At 35.2% G+C, this 25,606-nt stretch overlaps 1 protein-coding gene across 10 annotated transcripts in view; it reads right to left on the minus strand.

The window, feature by feature from the left end:
- Positions 1 to 2,449: 2,449 nt before the first annotated feature.
- Positions 2,450 to 25,606, minus strand: part of LOC111983051 (uncharacterized) — a 30,005-nt gene continuing 6,848 nt past the window's right edge. Inside the window, exons 4-32 of one of the 10 annotated variants that reach the window (XM_024014701.2) lie at positions 25,375 to 25,473; positions 24,776 to 24,818; positions 23,743 to 23,814; positions 23,534 to 23,629; positions 23,113 to 23,349; positions 22,537 to 22,720; positions 18,181 to 18,292; positions 18,010 to 18,096; positions 17,636 to 17,774; positions 17,230 to 17,326; positions 17,059 to 17,121; positions 16,746 to 16,855; positions 14,669 to 14,773; positions 12,326 to 12,399; positions 11,488 to 11,563; positions 10,719 to 10,940; positions 9,766 to 9,837; positions 8,232 to 8,303; positions 8,089 to 8,153; positions 7,889 to 7,991; positions 7,669 to 7,800; positions 6,570 to 6,713; positions 5,111 to 5,218; positions 4,964 to 5,014; positions 4,770 to 4,847; positions 4,575 to 4,688; positions 4,007 to 4,203; positions 3,529 to 3,598; positions 2,450 to 3,043 (exon numbers count right to left, since the gene is read on the minus strand). In XM_024014701.2, coding sequence (XP_023870469.2) covers positions 2,855 to 3,043; positions 3,529 to 3,598; positions 4,007 to 4,203; positions 4,575 to 4,688; positions 4,770 to 4,847; positions 4,964 to 5,014; positions 5,111 to 5,218; positions 6,570 to 6,713; positions 7,669 to 7,800; positions 7,889 to 7,991; positions 8,089 to 8,153; positions 8,232 to 8,303; positions 9,766 to 9,837; positions 10,719 to 10,940; positions 11,488 to 11,563; positions 12,326 to 12,399; positions 14,669 to 14,773; positions 16,746 to 16,855; positions 17,059 to 17,121; positions 17,230 to 17,326; positions 17,636 to 17,774; positions 18,010 to 18,096; positions 18,181 to 18,292; positions 22,537 to 22,720; positions 23,113 to 23,349; positions 23,534 to 23,629; positions 23,743 to 23,814; positions 24,776 to 24,818; positions 25,375 to 25,473 — 3,211 coding nt within the window. In that variant the 3' untranslated portion in view covers positions 2,450 to 2,854. The other 9 variants (XM_024014700.2, XM_024014699.2, XM_065764226.1 and 6 more) reach the window with 9 other exon arrangements.

A 25,606-nucleotide genomic window follows, 5' to 3' on the forward strand; every position in this document is an offset into this window, starting at 1 on the left:
TAAGCTTTTCTTTGTATGTATCATAGGAATTTCTATATTTTAGTTTTCTCATGATTAACAGAAACTATATTTTGTATTAAAGAAAAAAGAACTATATCAATTTAAAAGAGCCGTGAGTAACTATATGGTGTGTCTTGGAAATGAGAGACTAGATCAAAGAGACAAACCAATAAATAGAGTTTAAGAGAGAATAGCATACTTATCGATAATTGAGTGTCTGAGGCATGTAAATCAACATGTTCTCCTCAGAAGTTATTTCGTTCCACCATGACGAGACAATGATTTCACCCCATTAGGATTTGATTCGGCCCTTGAAGCAATTTGGCTCCGATAACCATTTCTCAGGATTCAATAACAAGTTTTGGTTGGGTGCACTCACAGTCTAAAGCTTTCAAACTCATTTAAAAGCCAAAATTATAAAAGAAATTTGATTAGAAATAGAAGGGCATTTTTTTTTTTACTTTATTTTATTTTATTTTATCTATAATTTGAGAGATTCATTTGGACATTTGTTTATATAATATCAAAAATGAAAATTTTTTAAAGAAATAAATTGACCATACCAACAAATTATTAACTCCTACCAAGGAGTCTTCCTCCTCTCACTGGGGTATGAGCCCTCCCATGGGTCCTAGATCCTAGACAAGGCTCACACCCCTTGTGAGAGTAAGGAGGATTCATTTTTTAAGAGTGAATAATTTCTCAACAACTAAAAAGCAGTGTAATTGTGAGGTTACTTTACTGTAATGGTAAGAAGTAGTTTAGATGTAGAAGAAGGATAATAGTAGTGCTATGGGTAAACACATTCACAATAAAGCCTAGTGAAAAGCTTTTTATTAGTTATCATCTAGACCTATCACTAACATTACTTTTTTACCTATCATTAATAGCTTGCCACATAGAATTTATTGTGAAAATGTTGTGCTCGTCATTTTAAGCTAGCTTGTTGAATTTAAAACATTCCCAACAATTTCCCACAATAATTCAAATTTATAAAATTTTGAAGGAAGAAAAGGAATCAGAAGAAAATGGACTAAGATGTAATGCTTAGATGTCAATGACAGTTATTGAAAACTTTTTGCTAAAAGCATACTAAAGTATACTTGTACGTTGAAAATTTTTGAAAATTTGAGAAAAAATGGGAAAAGGTAAGGTTTTAAAAAGCTATACATAAAAATAAAAAGTTCATGCTAAAAGCAAAAAACTAATGCAAAAAGCTTGTGCCAAACACACTCCTAGTGTTTACAAGTGAGAATTCACTTATCCTGTGTGAAACAGTCTCTTGAACTTAATCCTAACCTTGCACGCATGTTTGCATCTTAATCCTAACGAGTTCTTGATTAGACGCATTACTACCTTGCATCCTTCCTAGATGTTTATGGGGCTTTAGAAAGTTGCAATCTATAAGAGTGTTATGGGTTTGTTTATGTGCAGTAAGTGCAAGGCAGGGGTGGGCTTCTTGGGCATAAAGCATATTGATTTATGTGGGAGAAAAAAGAGTTTTGGTTGTGACTTTGCTTGGTAAAGCTTGATTGGGCTAGATATGGGTTATGATGATGTAGTAAGACTCACCGAATTTGGGAGGCCGCCTTCACAATAGCCTCAACACCCAGTGTGCAAGGGGTTAAGTTGCTGGGCATGTGCTCAGGCCATCAGTTGTGTTAGCGCGACTTGTGTAGGCCTAGACCATTTGCACAGACAGCGCACATGTATTAAACAGGTAACATGGTAGAGCTATTAATAAGCAATTACGAATGACGTTGTTGATGTGATGGCAACACGAAAAGGTTCCAAGAAAATAAACAGTGGACAAACATTAGGATATAGACTTAGAATGTAGACGTGTTCGTATCCTAATGTGTCTAGTGCAACTAATGCATTGGACACAATCCCACTCCATAAGCAGTTGTGCCATAAAAGCAATTCCTCTATTAGTTCAACAAGTCGATAGGACAATTACCCAACTGCCACTAAAGGCTATTTCTTGCATGATACTCAGTTTTTTAGGATATCATCAACATACATATTGGGAAAAACCGTGAGAGGAAAAACAACATATTTTGTGTATTGTGTGTGCTTTGTAAGCCTTTGTGACTAGTTTTGACTAGGGTATTTCCCAGGTGAGGGTTGTGTAAGGGAGGACTTGTAGTCATTGTACTTTTTCGTAAGGTAATAAAGGGCTGATAGTAATTATTATTCATGTGTTGTGCATGCTTTGATTCACACAAACTGTTGGCTATTTCTTTTGAGTGTTTGGTTGATTCAGACAAAGGACATACTTAGAACCATCACAAAGCAGAGCGTTTGTGGTGAAAATGTACCCTGTTGCACCATGTATGGTTTAGCTAACATCTCGAATTTTGATTATTGCAATTCAAAAGCATCAAGAAGGAAAATATGGGCAGCATAATAAAATTTATGGGCGCATAAAGAGAATTTAGCTCAAGTGGACAAAAAATAAAATTACACTTCTGTGATTTTAAACTGATAAAAATATAGTATAATGCTCAAAAGAGTTGGATTCAGCTACGTACAATGAATTCATGGCTGAGAAATTCATAACCAAAAAAATAGAACCAATGGCCAGAAAAAATATAAAGTCATGTAACCAATTTCAGTCCGCCACATTTCTCCCACATGGTCTAACAAATTCAGTTAGAAATAGGAACTCCTCTATTATCAACAATTTACAATTAACTAGTAATTAATGCAATGAAATGGAATATTCATGAATTACAAGACAAGAACGCTCATGAGAAATGGGTTATCCCTTGGATTTGAAAAATAATATCTATTCCAACAATAGCAAGAACGGGGCAAAATTTTTTTTTCCATATTTCACACTACAATTGTCTCACATGGTTCGCAAAAATCCACGAACTTCAACTAGGAAGTTATTAAGATTTTTCCTGAATCTCTGGTAATTTATACGATCAAGGGTAGAAGAGAGCTGATTTGCACTTATAAGAGACTGCAATGCATTTACCAGCCTTGATCTGAGTGTGGGATTTGCCTGCCTTTCAATCAACTCATTGCCTAATCTCTGTTAAACAGAAAACTTGATGTCAACCCCTAAGAGAACATTCCTTTGGCAAAGAAGGAACTAAAGAGAAGGGGGAGGACCTAAATCATCTTATCAACATTCACACAGAAAATTCATTTTAACAGATTTTGAGAAATTAATTGATTTTGATTGCAGTGAGGCAGAAGTGATATGGCTTAAACAACTCCACCTCCAATCAATACAATATCTGCAAGTTTAAGCAAACATATAATTGTATATATGGGACTATAAAGTTGGATCTCAACAGGAAAATTTCCGGGAGTACCAGACAAATCCAAAGAAAAATATTAGCATAGAAACCCACAGACTAAAATTTCCATCCGAATTGGGGACAAGTTGATTCAATTGGGTATAAAAATAATGAATTCTTAAAAAGTAATACAATTTGGACCTATAAAACTCATAAAACTACATCAAGGATTTAAAAGAATGGTAGCATCACACAAAGAAATCAAGGGGAATACCTGATATAGGCCTTGTTCGCAAAGGATCAAAGGAAGGAGAGCATCTGCTGCACTGCCGACCAGATCAGGACTGAATCACAAGATACACGTAAGAATGTGATGAAAAGTAAAGCAAAAAGGCTAACCTATCTTATTACAGTGGATGCATGTATAAGTGTGTGTTTTAATATAATTTCTCAAAAGAGATTACCACTGAGCTTGGAGAAAAGGATATCTCCTTCTGTTGTATGGACTATGGAGCACAGAAAGTCCCTCACTAGCATTTTTGTACAGATATGATCCCCTTGTTCTTCTTTCTTCTTTTTTATTTTATTATTTTATTTTATCATTTTTGGTAGAGAGGAGAAAAGAAGCATGTTTAGTGTCAGTAGGATTGTCCCGTGCATGCAGGCAAACATATGCACATGGATGTGTGTAGACATAAGAATTTACCATCATCAATTACAAAACCTTGATATAGATAAAGTGAACCTTTCACCTGTAATCCTCAAAAAGGAGTAACTGCAGTAATGAACGAAGAAACCGGCTCAAAATGCCTTCCTGCAAATTTCCACCTGAATCCTTATGTCCAGCAGCATGTAAGCCCAAGCCTGTTTTACCACTAGCTGTCTCTTTGTAGTGGTAGGAAGCAAGAGCTTTCAGAGATCTTAAACACATATCGATTATTTCTGCATCCTATACCATTGACAGGTAAAAAGGTCAACCACAAAGTACAACAAATATGAATTACATTTTTAAAGAAGGCTAGGCAAAAAATTGTGTGTAAGAAAACGTCAAATCATATGCAATGGGTAATTCAGACAACACCCACGCAGGCCGGGCCACCCAGAAGCCCCCTGCCCCCCTCAGGACAAACAAAACCGCCCCCTTTCTATCTGATGCTCTACACCCGTTAGGCTACATTAGTCAATAAAAATATGACGCATTTACATTTTATGGCACATCAGTTTGCTGATATGCAGAGCAATACTAAGTATGATGCTCCAATTGACATCAAATTCTTTTATGTGTTTGTGTGTGTGCATATCAAAGCTACTTCTGTTTACCTGGTGGTGGAGACCAAAATCAAGAGTGCCAAGAACATGTGCAAAGGCTTCGCTGTTTAGCTGTGCAACTGTTTCAGGATAAACCTCTAAGAGATGTGATACAAGAGCAAAGTACTGCACAAGAATGTACAATATATCAGCTTCCCCAAAAATGAAGCAAGGCCTTTTTCTTTGATGATGAATAGTAATTCTTACATCATGACAAAGCTTGGGGTATTTCAGCAGATCCAATGATATCAGAGGGGTAACTATGTGAAGACCAAAATATACAACCTGAAACACCAATAAATTGGGAATTTTTGTTTGTTTGTTTGCCTCTTTTGATGGGAAACGCATTAAATGCTTGCTATCTATGGAATTTCTATAAAGTAACTGCAAAATGAAATTACCTGAGATATATTTGTGCCCTGTGTCTCAATAGAATCTGATGAAAAATCAACCTGCAATATTCATCACGTATAAATAAGGTTCATCTAAAACCTAGAAGTAAACGATCCCATTTTCAAAATTGAAAATAAAAACTAAAAAACATATACCATATCTTTTGAACAGAGGCTTGAAAGGAGTTGAAGAAGAGCACGCAAGTCCTTATACTTCTCGGTCTTTGCCTCACTAAGTAAGCTGCTCGAAAGACTTACCGATATCTAGAAAAACAGTGAAGAAAAAAATTCAAAAGAAAATAATACATCAGTTGTGTAAACCCAACATCATATTAACACAATAATACGAAATGAACCATTTACATTAAGAGAAAAGTAAGAACGACATGGCAACAATAATGATTATGCACTAATTCATTCACTGTAAGCAAAAACAATAAAAACAATTACAATAGTAGAGAAATAATTTCCAACCCACAATGGTAAAGCAATGAATTCCAGAACATAATTAAACATTCAAGTATAACCAGTAACAAGCTACAACGTTTTCCCAGTTTAATACTTTCTTAACATATTAAAAAATTGGAAAAGAACTGTGAACAATAAAGTCACAAACAATTTTTAAGATGACTTTGATCCCAAATGTTAATGTTGCAACACATTCCCTTGGCCTTTGGGAAATTCAGAAGCAGAAGAGGTATTAAAATCGATTATTTGGCTGTTATTTATCCCAGTAACATGAAAGTGCAAATTCTATTGGACATCATACATCACTATTGCATGAATCCTTACCCAAGACGCACAATTTTGAACAGTTCGAATCAGGTTTTTCTTTTTCATCTTTGCTACAAGTTTCTGAGATTTCATTGTTCTTAAAAGGACTAAATCCCTTCTTGATGTCAATAGTAGAAGGAAAGATAGGGTTCGTTGGATCTTTAAAAGGAAAGGCAATTGGAAGGAATTGCTTGTAAGGACAGCTTACTTTTGTAAGCATTCTAATTTTTATTCTCTGCATTACTGTGTTATTTTCCTGATCAGATGGAACTTTAAAGATTAACATCATGCGTGCTTTATTTTAATATTTTTTTTAAATCCTTCATAACCTTCACAGACTGACTGCTAGTTCAATAACCAATATAATTATCAAAAAAACAAACCAACCAGTTAACCTCCAATGTTGGAGGTAATTTTTCAGGCAGAATCTGGGACTGAAACCTGGTCATCATGCTTTTCTATTATATTTCCCATAGGTTGAACCACATACTGCCTTTCAGAGGGAATATATCCTTAAATGTTAATTCATAGTGCGTTTACCCTCCTGCTTTCCCACGAGTCTATTCTAGATATCTATAGGCTTTTGTTTGCATAATATCAGGTTTGTCGTCCATCTTATAAAATTTTTTGCCATCATCATCCACAGCCATATTCATACAAACACACATGGGATAAAATGACGAAAAGATTTTCCTGTGTAGAAAGATTGTTCCAATTAGAACAACCTAAATAGATGGGTTAAATTATGACACACACAAGCACATCACTGATAAACATTTTTTCTTTGACTAGCATAATCAGTCCTCATAAGAGAAGGAAAATAGGGAGGGCAAAGATTTACCTTGCCTATATTGTGGGCTGAGTAGAGCTGAAGCAAACGCATGCAGAAGTCAACAACTATTGCCGTTTCGTGTGCTTCTAGATAACTAATTTGTCCATTTACCCAGGCAACAACGAATTTAAGTAGCAGATAAACAACTGCAGACTAAGCAACAGTTATAGGTCAGAATAGATGAGTGAACCCCTAAATTTCAGAAGCATACAGTTGATTACAGATTAAACCTTAACAAAAAAAAAAAGTGGATGTGGTTCATGAAACCCAATTTTGAGTGCTAAAAATTGAAAACTTGCAAGTAGAAATTATAAGGCAGTAAACCACAATCTCTGAGAAAGTAGAGTCCAGCTAGTGTTGGTGGCACCATGTTTAAGAAAAATTCAGCAGGTAGGTACGAATGCAAACAACACATACATGAGCGATCCAAATATTCATGATTTTTTATAGATACCAAATTGACACTGGACAAAACCAAAACTTGATACAACATGGAAATCTGAAGAACAAAAATAATAAAAATAACCTAGGATTCAGCACCTAGGTTGCTTGGAGTTAGCATCAAGTTGGAAAGAAAACCTAGTAGTTAGCACATAGGGTAGTTAGATGGAGTCAACACCAAACCATTGGAAAATTTCCGAAAGAAATTTTAATTATCATTAATCAAGCAAACTGTAAACTGTCTCCACAGGAGTACAATATTTTGTTTATATAGACAAGTAGGGAAAAAAATAATTTTAATTCTTATGACTTAGGGAGACCTAATTCTAAATGACTTTGGAAAACCCAATTATTGATTACAAAAATAACCTTAACCTTAACCAAAATAAAAATAAAAATAACCTAATTAACTAATAAGACCTAAAATAAATATAATTGACTTTCAAAATTAAATATAACTAAATTAAAATATATAAAAAATTTGTACTTCCCCTATCACAAATATTCATTGTAAAATGCATTTACCTTCCTGTAAACTGCGTAGATAGCAGCGCAATATATTTCATGATAAGTGTTAAGGAAATATTAGTTTGAGAAAGATTATAAGCATGCTGAAAAGTTGACTTATCATAAAGAAAACACAGAGAAAAGAGAATACAATCTATACCTCATGTTTGTAAACTTCAAGAAGAACCAGAATAGGGTTCATTACAGAGAAACCCAACTCATAAATTGCCTTCTGTGTTCGAGGTTCTGAGGCACTTGCCACTCCACGAAGCCGTTCCAACACGCAACTGACCTACAGGATGTCTGTGATGTTATAAAAACAATTATTGTTCTTCACAAACAAAAACAACATAAGCATTAAAAAAGTTTCCTGTCCTTACCAACAGTATAATATCTGGTTGTTGAGCAACACTCTTTAAGTCATTCTTGCTAGATAATTCCCCTAGATATGTTGCCATATGACCCATGAGATCCCTTACGTACCTTTATGATTAATACACAAAAATTAGGCTGTACATAATCACATAAACTCTGCAGATGAATAATACATAAGCGGAAGGAAACCTATAATGGAACTCACTGGTTTGATGCCTCTGAATTTATCAAGCCAGAAGCTGAATGAACAAGTGTTTGTGCAAGTGAACGCTTCAACAGGGAAAGAATTGTGGTTACACAAATTGAAGAATAAGTAACTCACTGGGTCAAAACATATGAGGTTCTTACCTGATGAGCAAGATCCAATAAGAACAAACTCTTTTCATTAGCAAAAGCATTTGCTAGGTTGTGCCATGAATCCTACAGAATATATCAGGAACTTAAAACAAAATAACTCATACTGATTTTTTACATACTGAAGAATGAAACAAATATATTTGTAACTTTTTTTTTCTCCTTATTATAAAACAAGGTATTACATTAAGGGCAAGCTGATTCAAAGAGAGCTCCAATCACTGAGGGTTGCAGACTCCAAAAGAATAAATGATTTTCCATGAATAGAAATCCATGTCATTCCAAAATGCATAGGAATTACATGTATGTATAACAAGATACATATGACGCTTACTTAGATGGGAATAATAAGCCAGCCAAACTCAAATCTTTTATATTTTACATTGACTAAGTTTGTCAAGATTTTTGCTTCAAGACGATCAACGAGACTTCTAAAAGAAGCACAGACTCTAGGCATAGAGATGTGATGGGGACCAAGAGCCCTCCAAAATCTCCTCCTTGAAACTTTTCCCCTTGCACCAAATTCAATTTTTTTATCAACTTTTTTCAAAAAACCATTCCTTAAGTTTAGATTCTCATGAAGCCAGCATAACCCTTGTGTTAACAATATGGTTGATGTTTGATCACTTCATCCAATTTAAATTTAAAATCCTTAATTGACAAGATTTTCAAATTTGACTAGTATGTCACAGATGCACCTGAAAGTTGATTAACCACTTTTGCAAATTGGTTATTTTTTAAAAGTATCCACACAATTTTTATCTGCCTTGTAAATGTCAAGAATTCATAGTCTTACTGAGTCAAGATGAGTAGCAAAAAACACCAGCTTTCCATCTATGGGGGTAGGAATCTTGACTCCCACATTTCATAAATAGTGGGATGTAGTTCAAAGGTATCAGTCAAGGGACAACGAAAATAATCCCAATATTAAAAATTTATGACCACAAACCCAGAGTCCAAGGTTACAAAACAAGCCCTGAACAGCATCCAACTTTTTCATATGAATGTGCATGAGGAGCAAACCATAAAGAGGAAGTAGTATGGCCCATAGCACACAGTGAATCAAGGTTAGCACAAGAACCTTGAAAATTTTACCTAACATACCTAGGCCAGGACAGCACCATCAGAAAAACTGCATATGATATAACTAACATGAGAATCAGGAAAATTAAAAATGAGACTGTAACTTCAGTGTTTGCTTCCCAAACGATAAACAGTCATACGTTTGTCACTCACACGCACATATCGGAAAAATATTCCACAAATTAAAAGCAGTGATTTCTGTATCTACATGTGGTTTCATAACAAGCATGCAAAAGTTCACTCAAATGCTCGATATAACTAAATAATTATTAGAATCAATTACAGGTTTTTTTTTTCCTTGCCATGTGTGGTTTCTAAGGCTTTGTTGTTGTGATTGTTCAGGGTTTACTTGTTTGACAGATCTCAGAAAGGCCGTCGACTGGATGTAATGACACAGGCTGTAAGTTTTTATATGTATAAACATAAAGGCAGATATTCGACTTACCAAGGAAACAAGGTGAACACAAATATGTTTTTCCCGAACAAGTGCATGAAGAAGCTGATAACATGTAAGTGCCTGTCAAAAAAATACAAAAAAAAAATGACAACAGATATTTTTCAGGCAGAAAAATTGAAGACCTGAAATTGATTTTTCATTTTTAAGTCCACCATTTTAATCATTTAAAATCATGATGTAGGATAGAGTCTAGACATTTTCCAATATCAGAAACAAGGGAACATGTATAACTCATCAAACAGGATTTGTTAGATAGTGGGGGAGGAAGAAGGTGAAGTTCAAACCACAGACATAAACACCACAAAGGATGCCATTAGCCCATTACCACTAAACTCCATGTATAACTCATCAAACAGGTATGTAATATATAATACATTAACACAATAACTCAAGATTGATAAAATAATTTCCAGAAGTTATGTCAAATATTAAATGATGCAATTAGATGAAGTTATATTCTACAAAATCTTTACCTATGGATATTTTTTCCTATTTACTCAGGGACATGGTGAATGATCCAGTTTTATTTGTTCTTTTGTGGATTTTGTAATGCATTAAAAATTTTAAACTCTACAGTAAATGAAGCTAAGTTTAAAAACTAATACAGGTGTCTGCAAAATTACATTTCAACAAACAAAACTCACTTTGATAAGAATTACGTTGAAAATTTGGCATTTAAAAAATTGTAAACACATTTATAAATAGTGTTTTACTGCCAAAGTGATTTAAAACAAACTAAGAAAACTTTACATATAATATGAATATAAACCACTAAAAAATCATTTTTTAATTAAAAAAAGAAAAAAGAAAATGAGAGACCTGGACCAAAATAAGCATTGTGTAAGAATATGTAAATAAGAATGCACTTGAGGATCAGGAGAATAAAGAAAATGTTTGACAATTGTAGAACATCAAATAATGTCAAAGTAAATAAGTTATACCTGCAAATCCTTCTCCCCCGGATAGGACAATAGCGTTGTGATGGATACACGAACAATAATGTCAAGCACAAGTTTTCCTTGATTATGCTCCCTGAAAAAACTATGTAAACCTTTTCTCAACTGTTGAGACTGGAGCTGATGATCCTGACTGTGAGTCTCTCTTACTTCTTCAGGGTTCATAAGATATGTACGGGACCATCTTGCAAAGAACCATATAACAGCCTACACAAAGCATTAATACAATTACTTGAACCATGAGAATGGCCAGAAACAACTAGCAAATGTTCAAAGAGGACCACACTCAAAACAGCCTATTATTTCAGTATAAAATTATTTTGTACAGAAGAAGTAATCAACCATTTAATAGGTAATAAAAGGACTTAGAAATCATTGGTATTTGACCAAATTTGATTCAGTTCTTGAAACACGAAGTGCATTTTCTGTCATAGGAAGTGCTTAGATAAAACAAAAGTCATGTCAACCACACAAACACATTTATGCCAGCCCGAGTAAAGCAAGAGTTGACATTTTTCACGTTAAGTAAGGATGCTATACATGTTTATGTATTAAACTTCTCAACAAAATATCACATTTTATTAGTTAAGTTCTATGGCTATGTATTCTTTGCAAACTATAGTTGTAAAGTGAGCAATTAGATTGGATTTGATATCCATAATTGATGAATTGCTATAAGGGGTAAAGTGAAAATGTGAAATGTAGATGGAACAACGTAGTATGGGGCAAAAAGAACATGAAATTAATAAGCTACCTCCAAGAGTCGAGGACTGAAAACAGATGCTCTCATTTTTGGATCTAAACTCTGCTCAGCAAACCCTATAATTGAGCTGCATCAAATGGTAAGGCAACACAAATTAATTAATGCATGTTTGAAAAGGAGAAGAGACAATAACAAGCCTAGTATTTAGGAAAATCATAAATTTCTTAATTTTCAACAAGTGATTTCTAATAATGGTGTGCTAGTTGTCATGGTGAAAACACTATGAAGTAGTACAATGTGATTAATATAAATTATATAATAATAGGTTTGCAATGAAAGCTTATTGGTTATCACGTTATAAATACATATCCAAAGGACCTTTTGATGGCCAAATTTCAAAAACATGTCAAAAATTCAAATGCACCCACATCCATCTTGACAATTAAAACATGCCAAGAAATTTCCATATAATGCCTATTGCCTCCAATGTACTCTGGTTCAAATGGAATTTTTTCCTCCGAAAGAATGGTTAGAAGGTCAGGTGTCCCCACCAGCTGTCAATCTCAGAATAATCTTTGTGATTTTTTTTTAGATCTTCTATATGTGGAATGGATTAGGGTGAGGTGAATATTGGATATAGAAAACAGCTCCCCCTTTTCTTATCTCTCTTCTTATTCATGAACAAATGTAACTTGTAAATCTTCTATATGAATCAGGATTAGGCAAGCAAGCTGATTATTTTGTTTTCTCCTTTATTTTTAAGTTATTTTTATCTTTTGATTGTGTGATATCAAGAACAACGAGAAGTTGCAAGCTATATTGAACTTTACAGCTAGTCAGAATAAACAAGTCCACTAGTGCAGTCATAGAAAGAAAACAAAATACTTGCCTAGAAAGTACAATGACAGGATGTTCATCTGCTCCCATGTTGTCAGTAAAGTAGGTTTGAATAGCATATGGAACCTGAATATAATGTAGCATAAGCAATAAATTAGAATTTGTTATCACAAATCAACTGATTTTAGATACAAAAATGCCACATAGCCCATAACAAAAACTATGCTTGAATTGCATCTAAGACAAACTGACATGCTGATATTTGAAAAAAGGCACTACATAAAAAATTAAAAAAATTATTAAAAAAAAAAAACAAAAACCCAAACATAATGAAACAATTATGCTAAAACAGAACTTTTGCCTTTACATAGTAGATAATTTTCCAAAAAGTGCAGCTATAACATATATTAGACATAAAATTCCATCAACAATTCAGATTTAAAATGAACAATATCAGGTGTATAGATGAAGATACAGAGAGAATATTCAGCATTCCTTAATTGTAAGTTTTCATGTCCATAGTGGCAGAGGTAACATATCAAACAATAAGTTTCACTAGAAAATATTTTCATAATGGAAATCTTATGTGTGAGAGGCCTGGCTACCTCGAATTAGTCACAGAACTTGTGGTTGTCCTCTGTTGTTATGGGGGGTTCAATTTTCTTTTTCGTAGAATCTAAGACTTTCGAATTCTCAGTCGAGGAGGGAGGTACGTATTTCATGTTACGCATTTTTGAGCGAAGTCGGGATTCTCTCCGATCAGTTTTCATGGGCAGAGAAAGCACTAAGTGTTTGCTAGCTATTGTGGAGGATCTAATGTCTAATAAAACTCCTGGTAACTGTGCACAAACCGTGCACAAACCTTTAGGGATGATGAGAAAGTTTTTATTTTACAATTGGGTTCCAATTCACACGGCAGTTTTTTAATGATCTCGGAACTCATCCATGGCCGTCGGAAAGGATTTCTCGTGGTGCCAGAAGGGAAAACTAGAAGTGGGTGGCGAGGTTTTGGATTTCATCTAAGGAAAGCAATTGCACCTGGATCACTTGCCACCAAACAGCCTTTTCACTCTGTCCTGAGACCGATAGTGGAGAATCACAAAACTTTTCTACAGGCAGCGGTGGAGGGTGATCGGAGAGAGGGTGGTGGTAGCAGAAAAGGAAAGCAATTAATGCGAGAGTTTCAAATTTCAACCGAATCAAATTTGAGCAATAAAAGCCATGATATATGCGATTTGAATGCTGGGAAGAAACAAGCAAATTCTAAGGCTAAATTGTCGGTTGAGATTACAGAGAGCAACAGCGGTGTCAACGATTCACCTTTAACGTTGGATGTTGGCCTGAGATTGGAGCGTGGGCCAGATGGTGAGTGGGAGGTAATCTGGTCCAAAGTCAAGGAATTGGGCCGCAAAGAAAAACCCAAAGACAAAAACTTTAAGCCCGAAGATATAAGCCAGTTTAAACCCACAGCTCCCTTCAATGCAAAGCCCAAATTTAATCCCAAGCCCATCACAGTTTGGCGACCCAAACGAAAGCAAACACTTCAAAATGGCAAGACCCAGCCAGATCACTTGATTTCTGCTTCGACGAGCTCAGTCAGCGACCCTCGCAGAGGCGATGTGGATTCTAACTCTGAGCTACCTCCAGCTGATTCCCAAAGCTTGTTGAGGCTAGCCCAGTCGATGAAAGTCTCCGACGGTGCCGGTAGTGACCTTCTCGGCGCCGATGAGCCCGATAATGAGATTCTCAGCTCCGATGAGTCCAATACAGCATTTCGCAGCTCCGATGAACCCGATGAGTCCGATGAGTTAGCAAAAACGTCCGATGGTGAAGAGAAATTGCACCAAGACATCCGTTTGATACTTCAGGAGAATACTGGCAACGTTAGCAAGAAGTGGGGGAATTCAGAACAGTTGGTGCTTGAACTTCGAGATGGAAGAAGAGTGGCGGTTCCGATTCAGATTTCTCTGCCCCCAGGTGAAGTCACAGAGGTATTGGAAGAGCAAACCCAATTGGCCTTGGTCCCCTTGAAGTGTCCAGATGTTGTGGAGGTGTCTTCAGCCCAAGTTGATGAGAATGATGTATTTGTGGAGGATTGGGTCTCAGACACTTGTTCAGAGTCTTCTGTGCTACCTAATGTAGGGGGTTTGTCGCCTCTAAGTGTGGAACAGTTAATGGTAGTTCACAAACTATTAATCTATAGAGCAACCAGCATTTTTCAGCACAATAAATCATATTACATCTGACTAATAAAGCAGTACTTTTATTGTATATATGCAAAATAAACTGCATGCGCTAACAGAAAAACTTGTGAATGGACAAAGTAATCAGAAAATTCCATATTGGACTATTGGCAACAGAAAAGTTTAGAAATAAGCAGAGATTAACCAGTTACCAGGGGTGTTTCTCCCTCCCCTTCATCAGCAAGTACATGCCCAGCAATCAGTAAAAGTGAATAAACTTCTTCCAAAGTTTCTGTTGGATCAATAATGACCCTGCCCTACAAATGAAGTGGATAGCTTGAGAGATGAGCAAAAGGTCTACAAATTTGTTTATAAGTAAATCAATTTCATTCAGAGAGGACAATAAATGTACATGAAATATGTATCAAACCACTCAGTAAGAAATTACACCCTCAAATATATATTGTTTAGAAATTCTAAAAGAGTACATTAGGGAAGATTGCCTAAATTAATTGACCAGTCATACATTCTTAACATGGACTGCTTGATGACATGGTTTGGGCATTTAAAATTGAATGTTCTGCTATTTCTCTCACGCCAAATTTTTCACAATACACACAAGAAACAGTAGTTGCAACTTTCGAATATCTAAGACAATGAAAGCTCCCTTTCCAACAACCTAACAACTGAATCACCATTTTTAACATAACCCATGATATCCCACATAGAAAACGACAAGAATGATCAAATATCCTTCACCACCCGTAGTGAAGAATAAGGCACTCAATTGATTCCTCCCCCACTGTTCTTGTGCATACAATACCAATTAATAATCAAATATTTCTTTTCCAAACCCACCATTAAAATTTTTCCCAATGTTGCTGCTGTCCATGCAAACAAAACACCTTTCAGGCACCTTTACACTCCATATAGTTCTCCAAGGAAAAATAATCCCAGTAGGACCCCTCAATGCATTGTAGTTTGGGCGACTTTGAATTTTCCTGCCTTTCAAGGTCTCCAAGATATTTGATCTTCCCAAGTTGTCTTGAAGGGAGACTTGTTAGAATTATGGTTACATGATTCAATTTACCATTTCCTAACAGTTTAAGTTGTTGGAACAATCGATAATCTAACATAGTATCAGTGATTACCATGGTATCTGAGCAAGAGATCTTTAGTTCGATCCTTTTCTTCACTCTATCTCCCATTTAAAATGTTAAAAATCTCATATGTTGGGTCCTACTTATTAAGGGTGAGTTTAGGGCCACACGTGGAGGGAGTATTTGAATTACAGTTAAATAATTAAATTCATCATTTCCTAATAGCTTAAGCTTTTGGGACAATTGGTAATTTAACAAGATTAAAATACAATAAATAAAATAAGGAATCCACAAATTCCAATTCCCAATCTTGGATTGACCAACTAAACTGAGGGTTCCAATTTCACCCATCACTCAAATAAGAAGCTATTACGTGTTCTTATCTGCAATTCAAAATAAATCCGGAAATACATCTTTAAGACAAGCTACACCAAAAATCATACCAAAATGGAACTGGCAAACTGTCCCCTGACTAATCCAACCTTCTCCTCCTCGAATAGATTTCCAAAGACTTGCCCCATGTAAACCCCTAACCTCCACACCCCATGATTCTCCACATTTAGTACATATAAATTATGCCTCCAAAGATATATTTTTCAACCCCAAACCTCCACAACCATTTCCCTAACAAGGCTTGATTCAAATTTCTCAACATACAAATCCCCAATCCTCCCTCCTTCAAAGGAGAACAAACTGTCTCCCAATCTGTTAAATAGAATTTCCTAACATCCCCATACTAAATCTCTTTGGAGATTCTCCAATCTATTAACACTATGAATGGGCATTTTAAAGAGTGACATAAACTACGTTGGAAGAGAATAAAATGTACAAATAAAGAACCTTTTGCCTAAGAGACTCAATGTCATGTCAGAAAGTTAGGTAAAAAAAACTTTTCAAGAACAAAAGTCAAAATTTTTCAGACGATACCGCAATCCACAACAGAAGTGACAATATGAACCTTGGTTCAATTTCCTATATTTGGCTAATATTTAAGGCCTGTTTTCTATGCAAAATATAATAATTGTCACATAACGCAAGCTTAGATAGGATACAACTAATGTAAATCATAATCTGTCAGAATACATGATTTTTGCAGGAAATAATAACCCTTACTATTTAAATCGTTATGATGAGCAGAAAATATTTGTTCACAACAAAGAAGTCCTTCAAATATGAAGATAAAAACCACCTGATTAAGCCGTGCAAAGCGTTCAGAAAACAGCCTCGTGAGCAAAGGAATTGCAACATGAATTGCTGCTCTCGCAATAAGAGCATAAGAGCTTAATCTTTCATCCATGGCTGCAAGGACCATATACTAGTTTGTAAAGTGAACTAAAGCCAAAAATGAAGGATAAAGATGATTATTAAACAAAAATAACTACTTAAATAATGTGTCCTCATCGTTCAACACTAACTGAAACCTGGTACTGTCATTAACAACTGAATCAATAATGAGAGCTAACAAAACCCAAGAATACGGAAGATTTATCTTTTTCCCATACCAGAGATTGAAGATTGAAGGTAGTCACCATCAACATCATCCGTCAAGGCTGAAGAGGCAGCTGCTATATCACATATAACATTCATGGTCATGACCAGATAAAATGCCCAAAGAAATTGATTGCAAAACAAAAAAGCAAGGATAAAGCGACATAGTAACATGTCAGAACTACCTTTTAGCTCAGACTCTACAATCAAGGCGAAGAGATTGCCAGCAGCATTTATCCCTTCAGGAGGAAGCATTGCATTCCCACCGGTACTATCCAATGGCTGAATACGAATCACAAAGATTCTTAGTTCTAAGGCAATGTCAAACAGCTTACAAACTAAACGCATCACAACAGTCATATGATATATCATAAATATAAAATGCTTTCATCAGTAATAATGCTAGTAAGCTAGAATCATCAATGAAACTACCATGGCATAGATCACTCTCATCATCTTTCAAAACAGGTAGCAATTAACTACCTATTAAATATGAAAACAATGTCCTTGTTGCACACATATGGTAACAAGATAAAATATGCTAAACGTGTAATAGTTATAGATGCTTATTATAGTGCATTAAATACATACCACAAGAAGAGCAGTCCAGGTATCTAACAAGATATCACGTGCCTCCCAGCTCCATGTCTCCTCTTCAGGGTAAGTAGACATAAGGACTTTAACAACCTCACACATCAACGTGGATAATAGGGTAAGAGTGCCAAAAGGCCTGAACATCACAGCAAAAAGTTCAGATAAGACAAGATAATACATCTTCAAAGATGAATACTCCATTATATGAATAGCCCCTACAAGAATGATAAGTAATTCCTCATTTATACTCCCTGTGTACATTAAGTATTTCCTCTTCATCAACAAATTTTATTACTTAAAAAAAATATATAAATAAAAAATTTATAAGTAAAGAACTAAGAACTGCAATAATAGAATACTCTGTGACTAACCTTATGGACATTAAGAGCTGGTCAAACACAAAGGGAGTTGTTACATTTGCAATAGACAACAATGCACGGCAACCATCAAGCATTTCACTGATCAAAACCAGAATGAATGTGAGAGTTCGTTGGAAAGTTACAAATGTGTGCATATATATGGATGAAAATAGGATATCTGACCTTTCACTTTTTCCACATCCAATTGCTTTTGCAACAGCTTCAGGTGGATCAATCCATTCAATTATCCCAGAAAGCAGCTGTAGCAAATGATGTTCATGCATTTGCCCATTATCTACATCAATGAACAGCATACTCACTAAAACATATGTTTTTCCTAATCAAGGGTCCCTATCTGATGAAAGACAGAAGCAAAATATATTTTTTTGTTACTGAAACATAAACTTCACTTGCCAAGATCAGATAATTAGTCAATTAAGTGTTGAATATTCATATAAAAGAATCCAGAAATTTTGGCAAATTTTTTAATTTTGAACTGAAAGTTTTCCTCAGCTGCTCAGCCTATTTGATTGACCATCACACAACATGAATGCACAGGAAGAGACAATAGCCACCTAGAAGTTACAACCTGAAAATATATAAGATCTGGAAAATCGAAAAAAGTAGGGATTCTTCCAAAAGCAGTCTTCCAACCATAAAACGATCTAAAAACCAGCTTAAATTTATCCCCAGAAGTTCAGCGCTGTCAACGGTTCTATTACTCAATTCTTGCCAATTATTCCTTCTGTTCCTCAGCCTACAGAGTATTAGAAACTACTTCCACCAGCTCCCCTCACCTGGACAGGTTCTTACACCTTACCCATCTGCCACTGGAAACACAACTTCCTGTATGACCTAGCATCTATTTTAGGTGCCATCACTTCTCTCTCTTTTTCCTCATCTCAAGGCTCCTCAACCAAATGCTGCATTTGCTCAGTTGGGAGAGCCAAAGTACCATTCAGTAGTGGTTGGGCAGTGATCTTTGTGTCAGGGGTAGAACTCAAAAGGATGGCCAATGTTGTCTTAATAGCTAAGGCTTGCATGGAGGTGGCATTGCAACCACGTTTAATGTGACCTGATTAGTTTCAATTCATTCTTTAGTGAATACTTTGGAAAATTTGGTTCTTCTCCACTGCAACTTCTGGCCTAATATTCTGGGCGTGCCATGGGGGAATACTTTTTCGCATAATGGAATGCATGCATCAATAATTTCTGATAGTCTTAGTAAACAGGTGTGGCATATTGACAAATGTGCGTTACACTGACCAAATTGTAGGGTTTCTTTGGAAAAAAAGACTGCTATGGGTATTGCCTTGCGTGAGAACTGACTATGTGTTGAGAGAAAGCCACCTTGGTGTTTGAGAGTGGAGGAATTCTATCATGGAGATCCAACAGTTTCCGCACTTCTTTCATCCTTCTGTTGCTGCCGGATGCCCTCAAAGCTTAGGCTTCACCATGCACGGAAGAAGAACCTCATCACTGCTTTAAATGAAACCTTTGTTGCTATTAGCATGATCTTGGGTTACTTTTTAAGGAATTTTAGGGTTTTCTGGATGCAGAAACTTCTGAAAGTCGTATTGTTTTGGAGATCTTCTGATTTTCCTGGTATTTTGCACAAATTTTTAGGTATTTTCATCAAAATTGATCGTATATTGGACTGAGTATTTTGAAGGCTGTTTTGGGGTTTTATTGGCTGTTACTTGTCCACCAAAGAATTGTGGGGGCTTATTTACTGGATTGAATGCTGCTGTGTCTTATTGTACTTGCCCAGATACATTGGTCAGAATCAAGTGCAGAAACGGTATCATTAAGAACTGGTAGGAGATATCCATCATTTCTCTATCCCCACGCAATACTGAAAACCAAGAAGATGCCCACCCTCAACTACTCATGTTATCCTATTAAGTACCTCCATGGCTTCATTTGGGGTATAAAGGTACCTAAAAGGGTGTCTTTCTTTTTATGGACAGCAACTCAGGACAGTATTCTTACCATTGACAATCCTGTTAAAAGAGGTCAGTCCCTGGTTAATCAGTGTTGCTTGAGCCGTTGTGCTAGGGAATCAGTGAATCATCTTCTACTCCAATGTAAGTATGCTCATGCTCTATGGTGTGAAGTCTTTTTGATGTTTGGAATCCAGTGGGTGATGCCTAAGACAGTTACCTTTCTTCTTTATGGATGGAGGAATTGGTTTGAAGAACATTATTCAAACATCTAAAATATGGTTCAAGGTTGTCTATTGTGGTTAATCTGGCGGGAACGTAATACCTGTATTTTTGAGGATACGGATAGACCTATAGATTTGTTGAAGTCTATGCTTGTTGGGACTCTATTTCAATGGTCTGGAATTTGGGGTGTCACACAATGTATTTCTATTTCTGATTTTCTACCTTCCGTCAATTTCTCTTCTTGAGTTACGTGTAATTGTTTTAAGTACAGAGTGTTCACCATCGCGAACATGATACACTCTTTTTTCAATAAAACTTTGATCGCCTATCCAAAAAAAAAAAAGTTACCTCCATGGCAAAAATGAAGAGGGGAAGAAAATTCATCTGTTAGCATCAAACCTCTAGAACTTTGAAAAAGCTAAAAAGAAGAACTACATTGACCAGAATGGAGAATCTGACTGTTGCATTGCAAGTCTATATCTGTTTGTTCCATTTATCCCCAAAACCAAACCACTCTAACACATAAATTACAGTGTCCCAATTTTCTTTGTTGTTGGCCTTTTCTACATCCAGTTTATAAATCACTCCAAGTGTTTTTAATTGGATCTTACTACTAAAGAACACTCATTGGCTACACAATAGAGTGCAATCTTTCAATCCCTCAACAAAGACACTATAAGAATTCAATGCCAATTTACCTAACACCTCTTCAAATGGTTTGCCAATTATTAGCCAAAAGTTCATATGCAGTACCTATGTTGCAGACAGCACATCTTATTGGATTGGGTTTCTTATGTAGTTGGATTAGTTTGTCCTGCATCAACCTACCAAACTAATATGCCAAAGATCTTTTTAAGTCAAGAAACACTAATTTCCCACTTCCTTTGGCACAAGAATAGCAAAAGAAGCATTCACACACTTTTTGAATATAAGGTAAATAGAGAACTCCTAAAAAATAATAATGCAAAAAAAACCCACACACACACATTGTACCTTCCTTCATCATCCTTAACAAGTTTGGTAAAAAGCCATAGTAAACAGATATAGGACCTTATCCTCTAACAGCCCTAATAACAACCTTTATCTTAAGGGCCTCTACGAACACCTCCTACCCTCTACTACAATAAATTAAAAAACCATCCACTCTAGGTCGCCAATCAAACATCTCTTTATAAAGATGTTCTCTAAACCAAATTATCTCTTTCTTCACTTATCTTTCCTTCAAAAAAAAAAAAAAAAAAGAGCACCATGAAGTTTTAAATTCCTGATAAAATATGCTCCTTCACGATAACTCCTAAGGGACCTAAACTGATGGAAATTTCATGTTATTACCATCCACTACAAGCTAGAGCACCTTCAATTTTTGCTAACAAGTCTCTCTATTAGAAATCAGATTACCAAATCAAATTTGAGTTCCTCCCTTCTACACCATCATCTTGAGATAAACATGAACTCCCTTCTTTTGCTTTTTTTTGATAGGTAAAAGCTTTAAAAAAAAAAAATGCAAATGAAGGGAGTTCATGTTTATCTCAACTACCTTCCTTGGCACCCAACTTCCAAACCTCATCTGGCACCCTACCCTTTCAAATCCCAAAGTCCCCAAAGATGTCTTTCGATCTTAATGAGTCATCTTTAAAGGCTTTATTCTTGTTCAAAAATTGCACTCAATCTCTATAGAAATTCTACATTTTACAGATGTCAACATTCCTGTCATAATTAACACGCTATGAAGGATTAAATTTCTCTTTAAAACTTAAAATTTAACCTATATTTTTACTAGGAGTAAACCCTTTGAATCCTGACACGTCACTGGTGAGGTGATTTAACTACTAAAGTAACAACATGACACCTCATAAGGGAAATTCATACTTTGAGACTTTTTTAGCTTAGCAAAATAAAGTTTATCTTTTTCCATAAAAAAATAATAATAATAAAATTTTATCTCACATCAGATATGAAGCTTATGTAGTTTATCAAGAATATATTTGGTAGTTAATAAACAATTATATATTTATAAATAAATAAATAAATCCAAAGAAAGCCACAGTTTTAATTTCTTGGTAACAAAGTTGCTCATATTAAGAAGGAAAGCTGAAAGGGAAATATCATAACAATTATAAATGAGTTCATTAAACTAGAATTCATTTTAAATTACTGTAATTTAACTATAAATTCATACATATGACAGTAAGAGACACCTATTAGTATTTATAAAATTCTAGAGAACATTTATACAGAGATTATTCAACAAATGACAGATGACAGCATCAAAACTTTATTTATACAAGAGCATTAGATCTGCATCAACTACAAGCTCTTAGTTGTAAGTAAAAAAAAAAAAGGACATTTGAATAGGCAGGAACACTTGTACCAGAAAGAAAAATAGTTCCTGTTAATGAGCAGAACTGCACAATTAGCTTTCGAGCAGAGACTGCAATAGGGCAGTCAAGCCAGTAACCTTCACGTGAAAATTTTTGCCTAAGTGCCGCATATAAGTTCACAAGCCACGCAATATGGCCACTTGAAATCAAAACATCACGCCAAGCAGGACCAGGCTACAAGCAGCATAAAAAGAGAACCCAAAAAATGTAAATGACTAAAAACATAAGGAGTTTTAAATTATTATATGATCTAGCAAGAGGTTTGTACAGAACATAAAATGAAAATTATAGACAACACAGCATTGATGTAGACTATATTATTAAATTGTTAAGATTGGCTTTTTGATCCAAGTATAAACCCCTTCTGTTTTTTCTTTTTCCTTTTTTGATAAGTAAGATGTTTTGTTGGAAAACAAAAACAACAACAAAATAAAACCTTCTTCTTTTTTTTTTGTAAAGAAATTTTGAGGAACTTATCTGTCAATTATAAATGCTTTTAATCAGCACGTTTAGTTTCAGATCAATCTTACACACACACACACACACACACACACACAGATCATTACCTGCACTAAGGTACACTCAGATCGCTTAGATGAATCAATATCAAGCCTAGCTCCAGCAGAGAAAACATTTATACTGGTTTTCGTGCTATTATTATTTAAATGGAAATCCCAGTTCAGGATCTGAAGCATGAGACGCAATGCAGCATTACAAACTTTAACCTCAGGTACTTCAGATTTGGATTCCACTATCCTATTAGTGACACTTAAAGCAGCATCTCGAGCCCAACAGTAGAACATCTATCATTAAATAGTATCAAAACAATGACAATGAATGTCAGAAAGGGGGTAAAAAAAAGAGACCTATTAAAGCAGTCCATGTGATGACAACAGCTCATTCTGGAAGGAAAAATACCATATAGTAGGAAAAATGCTTTTTTTTAAATTATTTTTAAAAAGGACACAAAACAGAAACTAAAAGAACCTTCAAATAGTCAATCTCTAATGACCGCCGGCATTGCTCATGAAACTCCCTCGGAAGGCCCATGGCACTTGAAGTAGAGGGAGAAAATTCAGATACCTGAAGAGAAAGATATGCTTAGTCTTAAATCTTGTGAAATGATAAAAGCTGAAGCAAAAACCTGTCAAAAGTTAGTATTATAAAACGTGATAATCTATGAAAGTGAAATATACCAAAGATTCCAGAAAATTAACTCCAGTGAACTGCACATCTAGACCATGAATGCCAAGGACAGCCTGGTTTACCTGTAGCTGTCAAAGTGTTAGACATGACAAGAAAAACATTGAAGGTAAATTACCCAACCTATGTGTCAAAACTTCAAGGTTAGATGCTGCACTTGTGTGGTCATTTTTTTATGTTTAGTTAAAATAAAATGCATTATTCTTGTAAAGGAAAAGAGTAAGAAACAGAGATAATTTTTTTTGCTCAACATGGAGAACCTGAGAAAATAGAGAGATGGCTTGGTCAACAGAAGAGACAATATTCATCTACTGAAATTTATTTTGCTTTTGAATCTGATTTTGATGAGTTCTAGACTAGAACAACTATGAAGCCAATTTGTGTAACACTTGGAAATGTGAGATTATCTTCTAGATCACAATTCTTGACACCAAGGACAAATAGATTTTGGCATGATACTTTTACCTCCCTAGAACCAAATTCATAAGGTTTAATAGCTTTGGAAATTGGCTACAAAAGTGGCACATTCATGCTTGCGAGTTGCAATATGAAATATGGACAAGAAAGCAGGGAGTGCAGGTCCAAGGTAGTAACAGACCTCTACAAATGAGCATTGGATTTAGACAAATTTTGCTTCTAACCCAATAAAGACAATAAATACTATATTGGATCCTTCTAATCTTAGTACATTCTGGGTTTGAAATAACCCAGAATGTTCTACTAGGGAGGATGTCTATATCCTCCCACTACATATCATGTACTCTTCATTCTATAAACAGGAGAAATTGTTGTTTAAAATTTTTATATTTTGGTCCATTTTCATAGTTTCAAGAAGTGCTCTTGTTACCATTGCTTAAGGTGCATTCTTCAAGGCCTCTTGGAGTCAATCCAAAATAAGACAAGGAAAGTTCTTGGTGTGTTTTATCAATCTCTTGCACAACCTATCCATTCATAGTGTATCACAACACACACACACACACACACACACATGCACGTATTTATGTACGTATATATGTATATTTATACCTGGTTAAAAAAAGCCTCCTTCTCCACAGCTGTAGTATCAAGCCTACACAAAATACAAAAAAAAAAATATATATATATATATATATATGGTGAATTTAAAAGCAACGTTTTGTTCTCTTAAGACACTAAGCAGGAAATCAAAGCAATTGTAAATTCAATGTTATTCCCAAGTATAATGAAATACAAAAATGCAACAAAGGCTGGTAAAATTTGCATTTATGCACTCGAATAATTTAAGTACCAGTACAAAGCATTTTCATCAAACTCAATCCAGATGGCAATAGGTCTCACAAATTTGCTTGTGATCCACATAGAAGGCAGAAACTAGGCCTGGATCAGACCATTTTCATCAAACACAAAATAAATAATAGAGCATTACATAAAGAATGGAAACTCATGTCACATATTTAGGGTTAGGGAAATGGTCAACATCCATGTAAAATAAGGTGGCAATATCATAAGATAAGATGGACCAGCTGCCAACAAGGACTGCATTCATATGCCTCCTAGCAAAAAGTAGAACAAAAAGAAAAGGAAGGGCATACACTTGTTTTACTGGCTCTGTTAGGAGGTTACATATTAGATAATGCACAACTTACCAGCCCCTTTTCATCAATTGAGCAGCCACAGAAGATACCTTTGCCAGGACAAAGCCCTCCTTTGAACTAGCATGTTGCATAACAAAGGAGAGACAAAAACTGCAAGCAAAATATACTTATTTAGTGGATGATAAAGGAAGTTTGATGTTGCAACAAAACTAATTACTATAGCCATCACTAGAAGAATGACTAAGGTCTGTTAGAAAGAAATAATGTTATGGATAGTGATAAG

This window comes from Quercus suber, unplaced genomic scaffold, assembly GCF_002906115.3.
Source record: "Quercus suber isolate HL8 unplaced genomic scaffold, Cork oak 2.0 scaffold_546, whole genome shotgun sequence".
In the NCBI taxonomy this organism is placed as follows: domain Eukaryota; kingdom Viridiplantae; phylum Streptophyta; class Magnoliopsida; order Fagales; family Fagaceae; genus Quercus; species Quercus suber.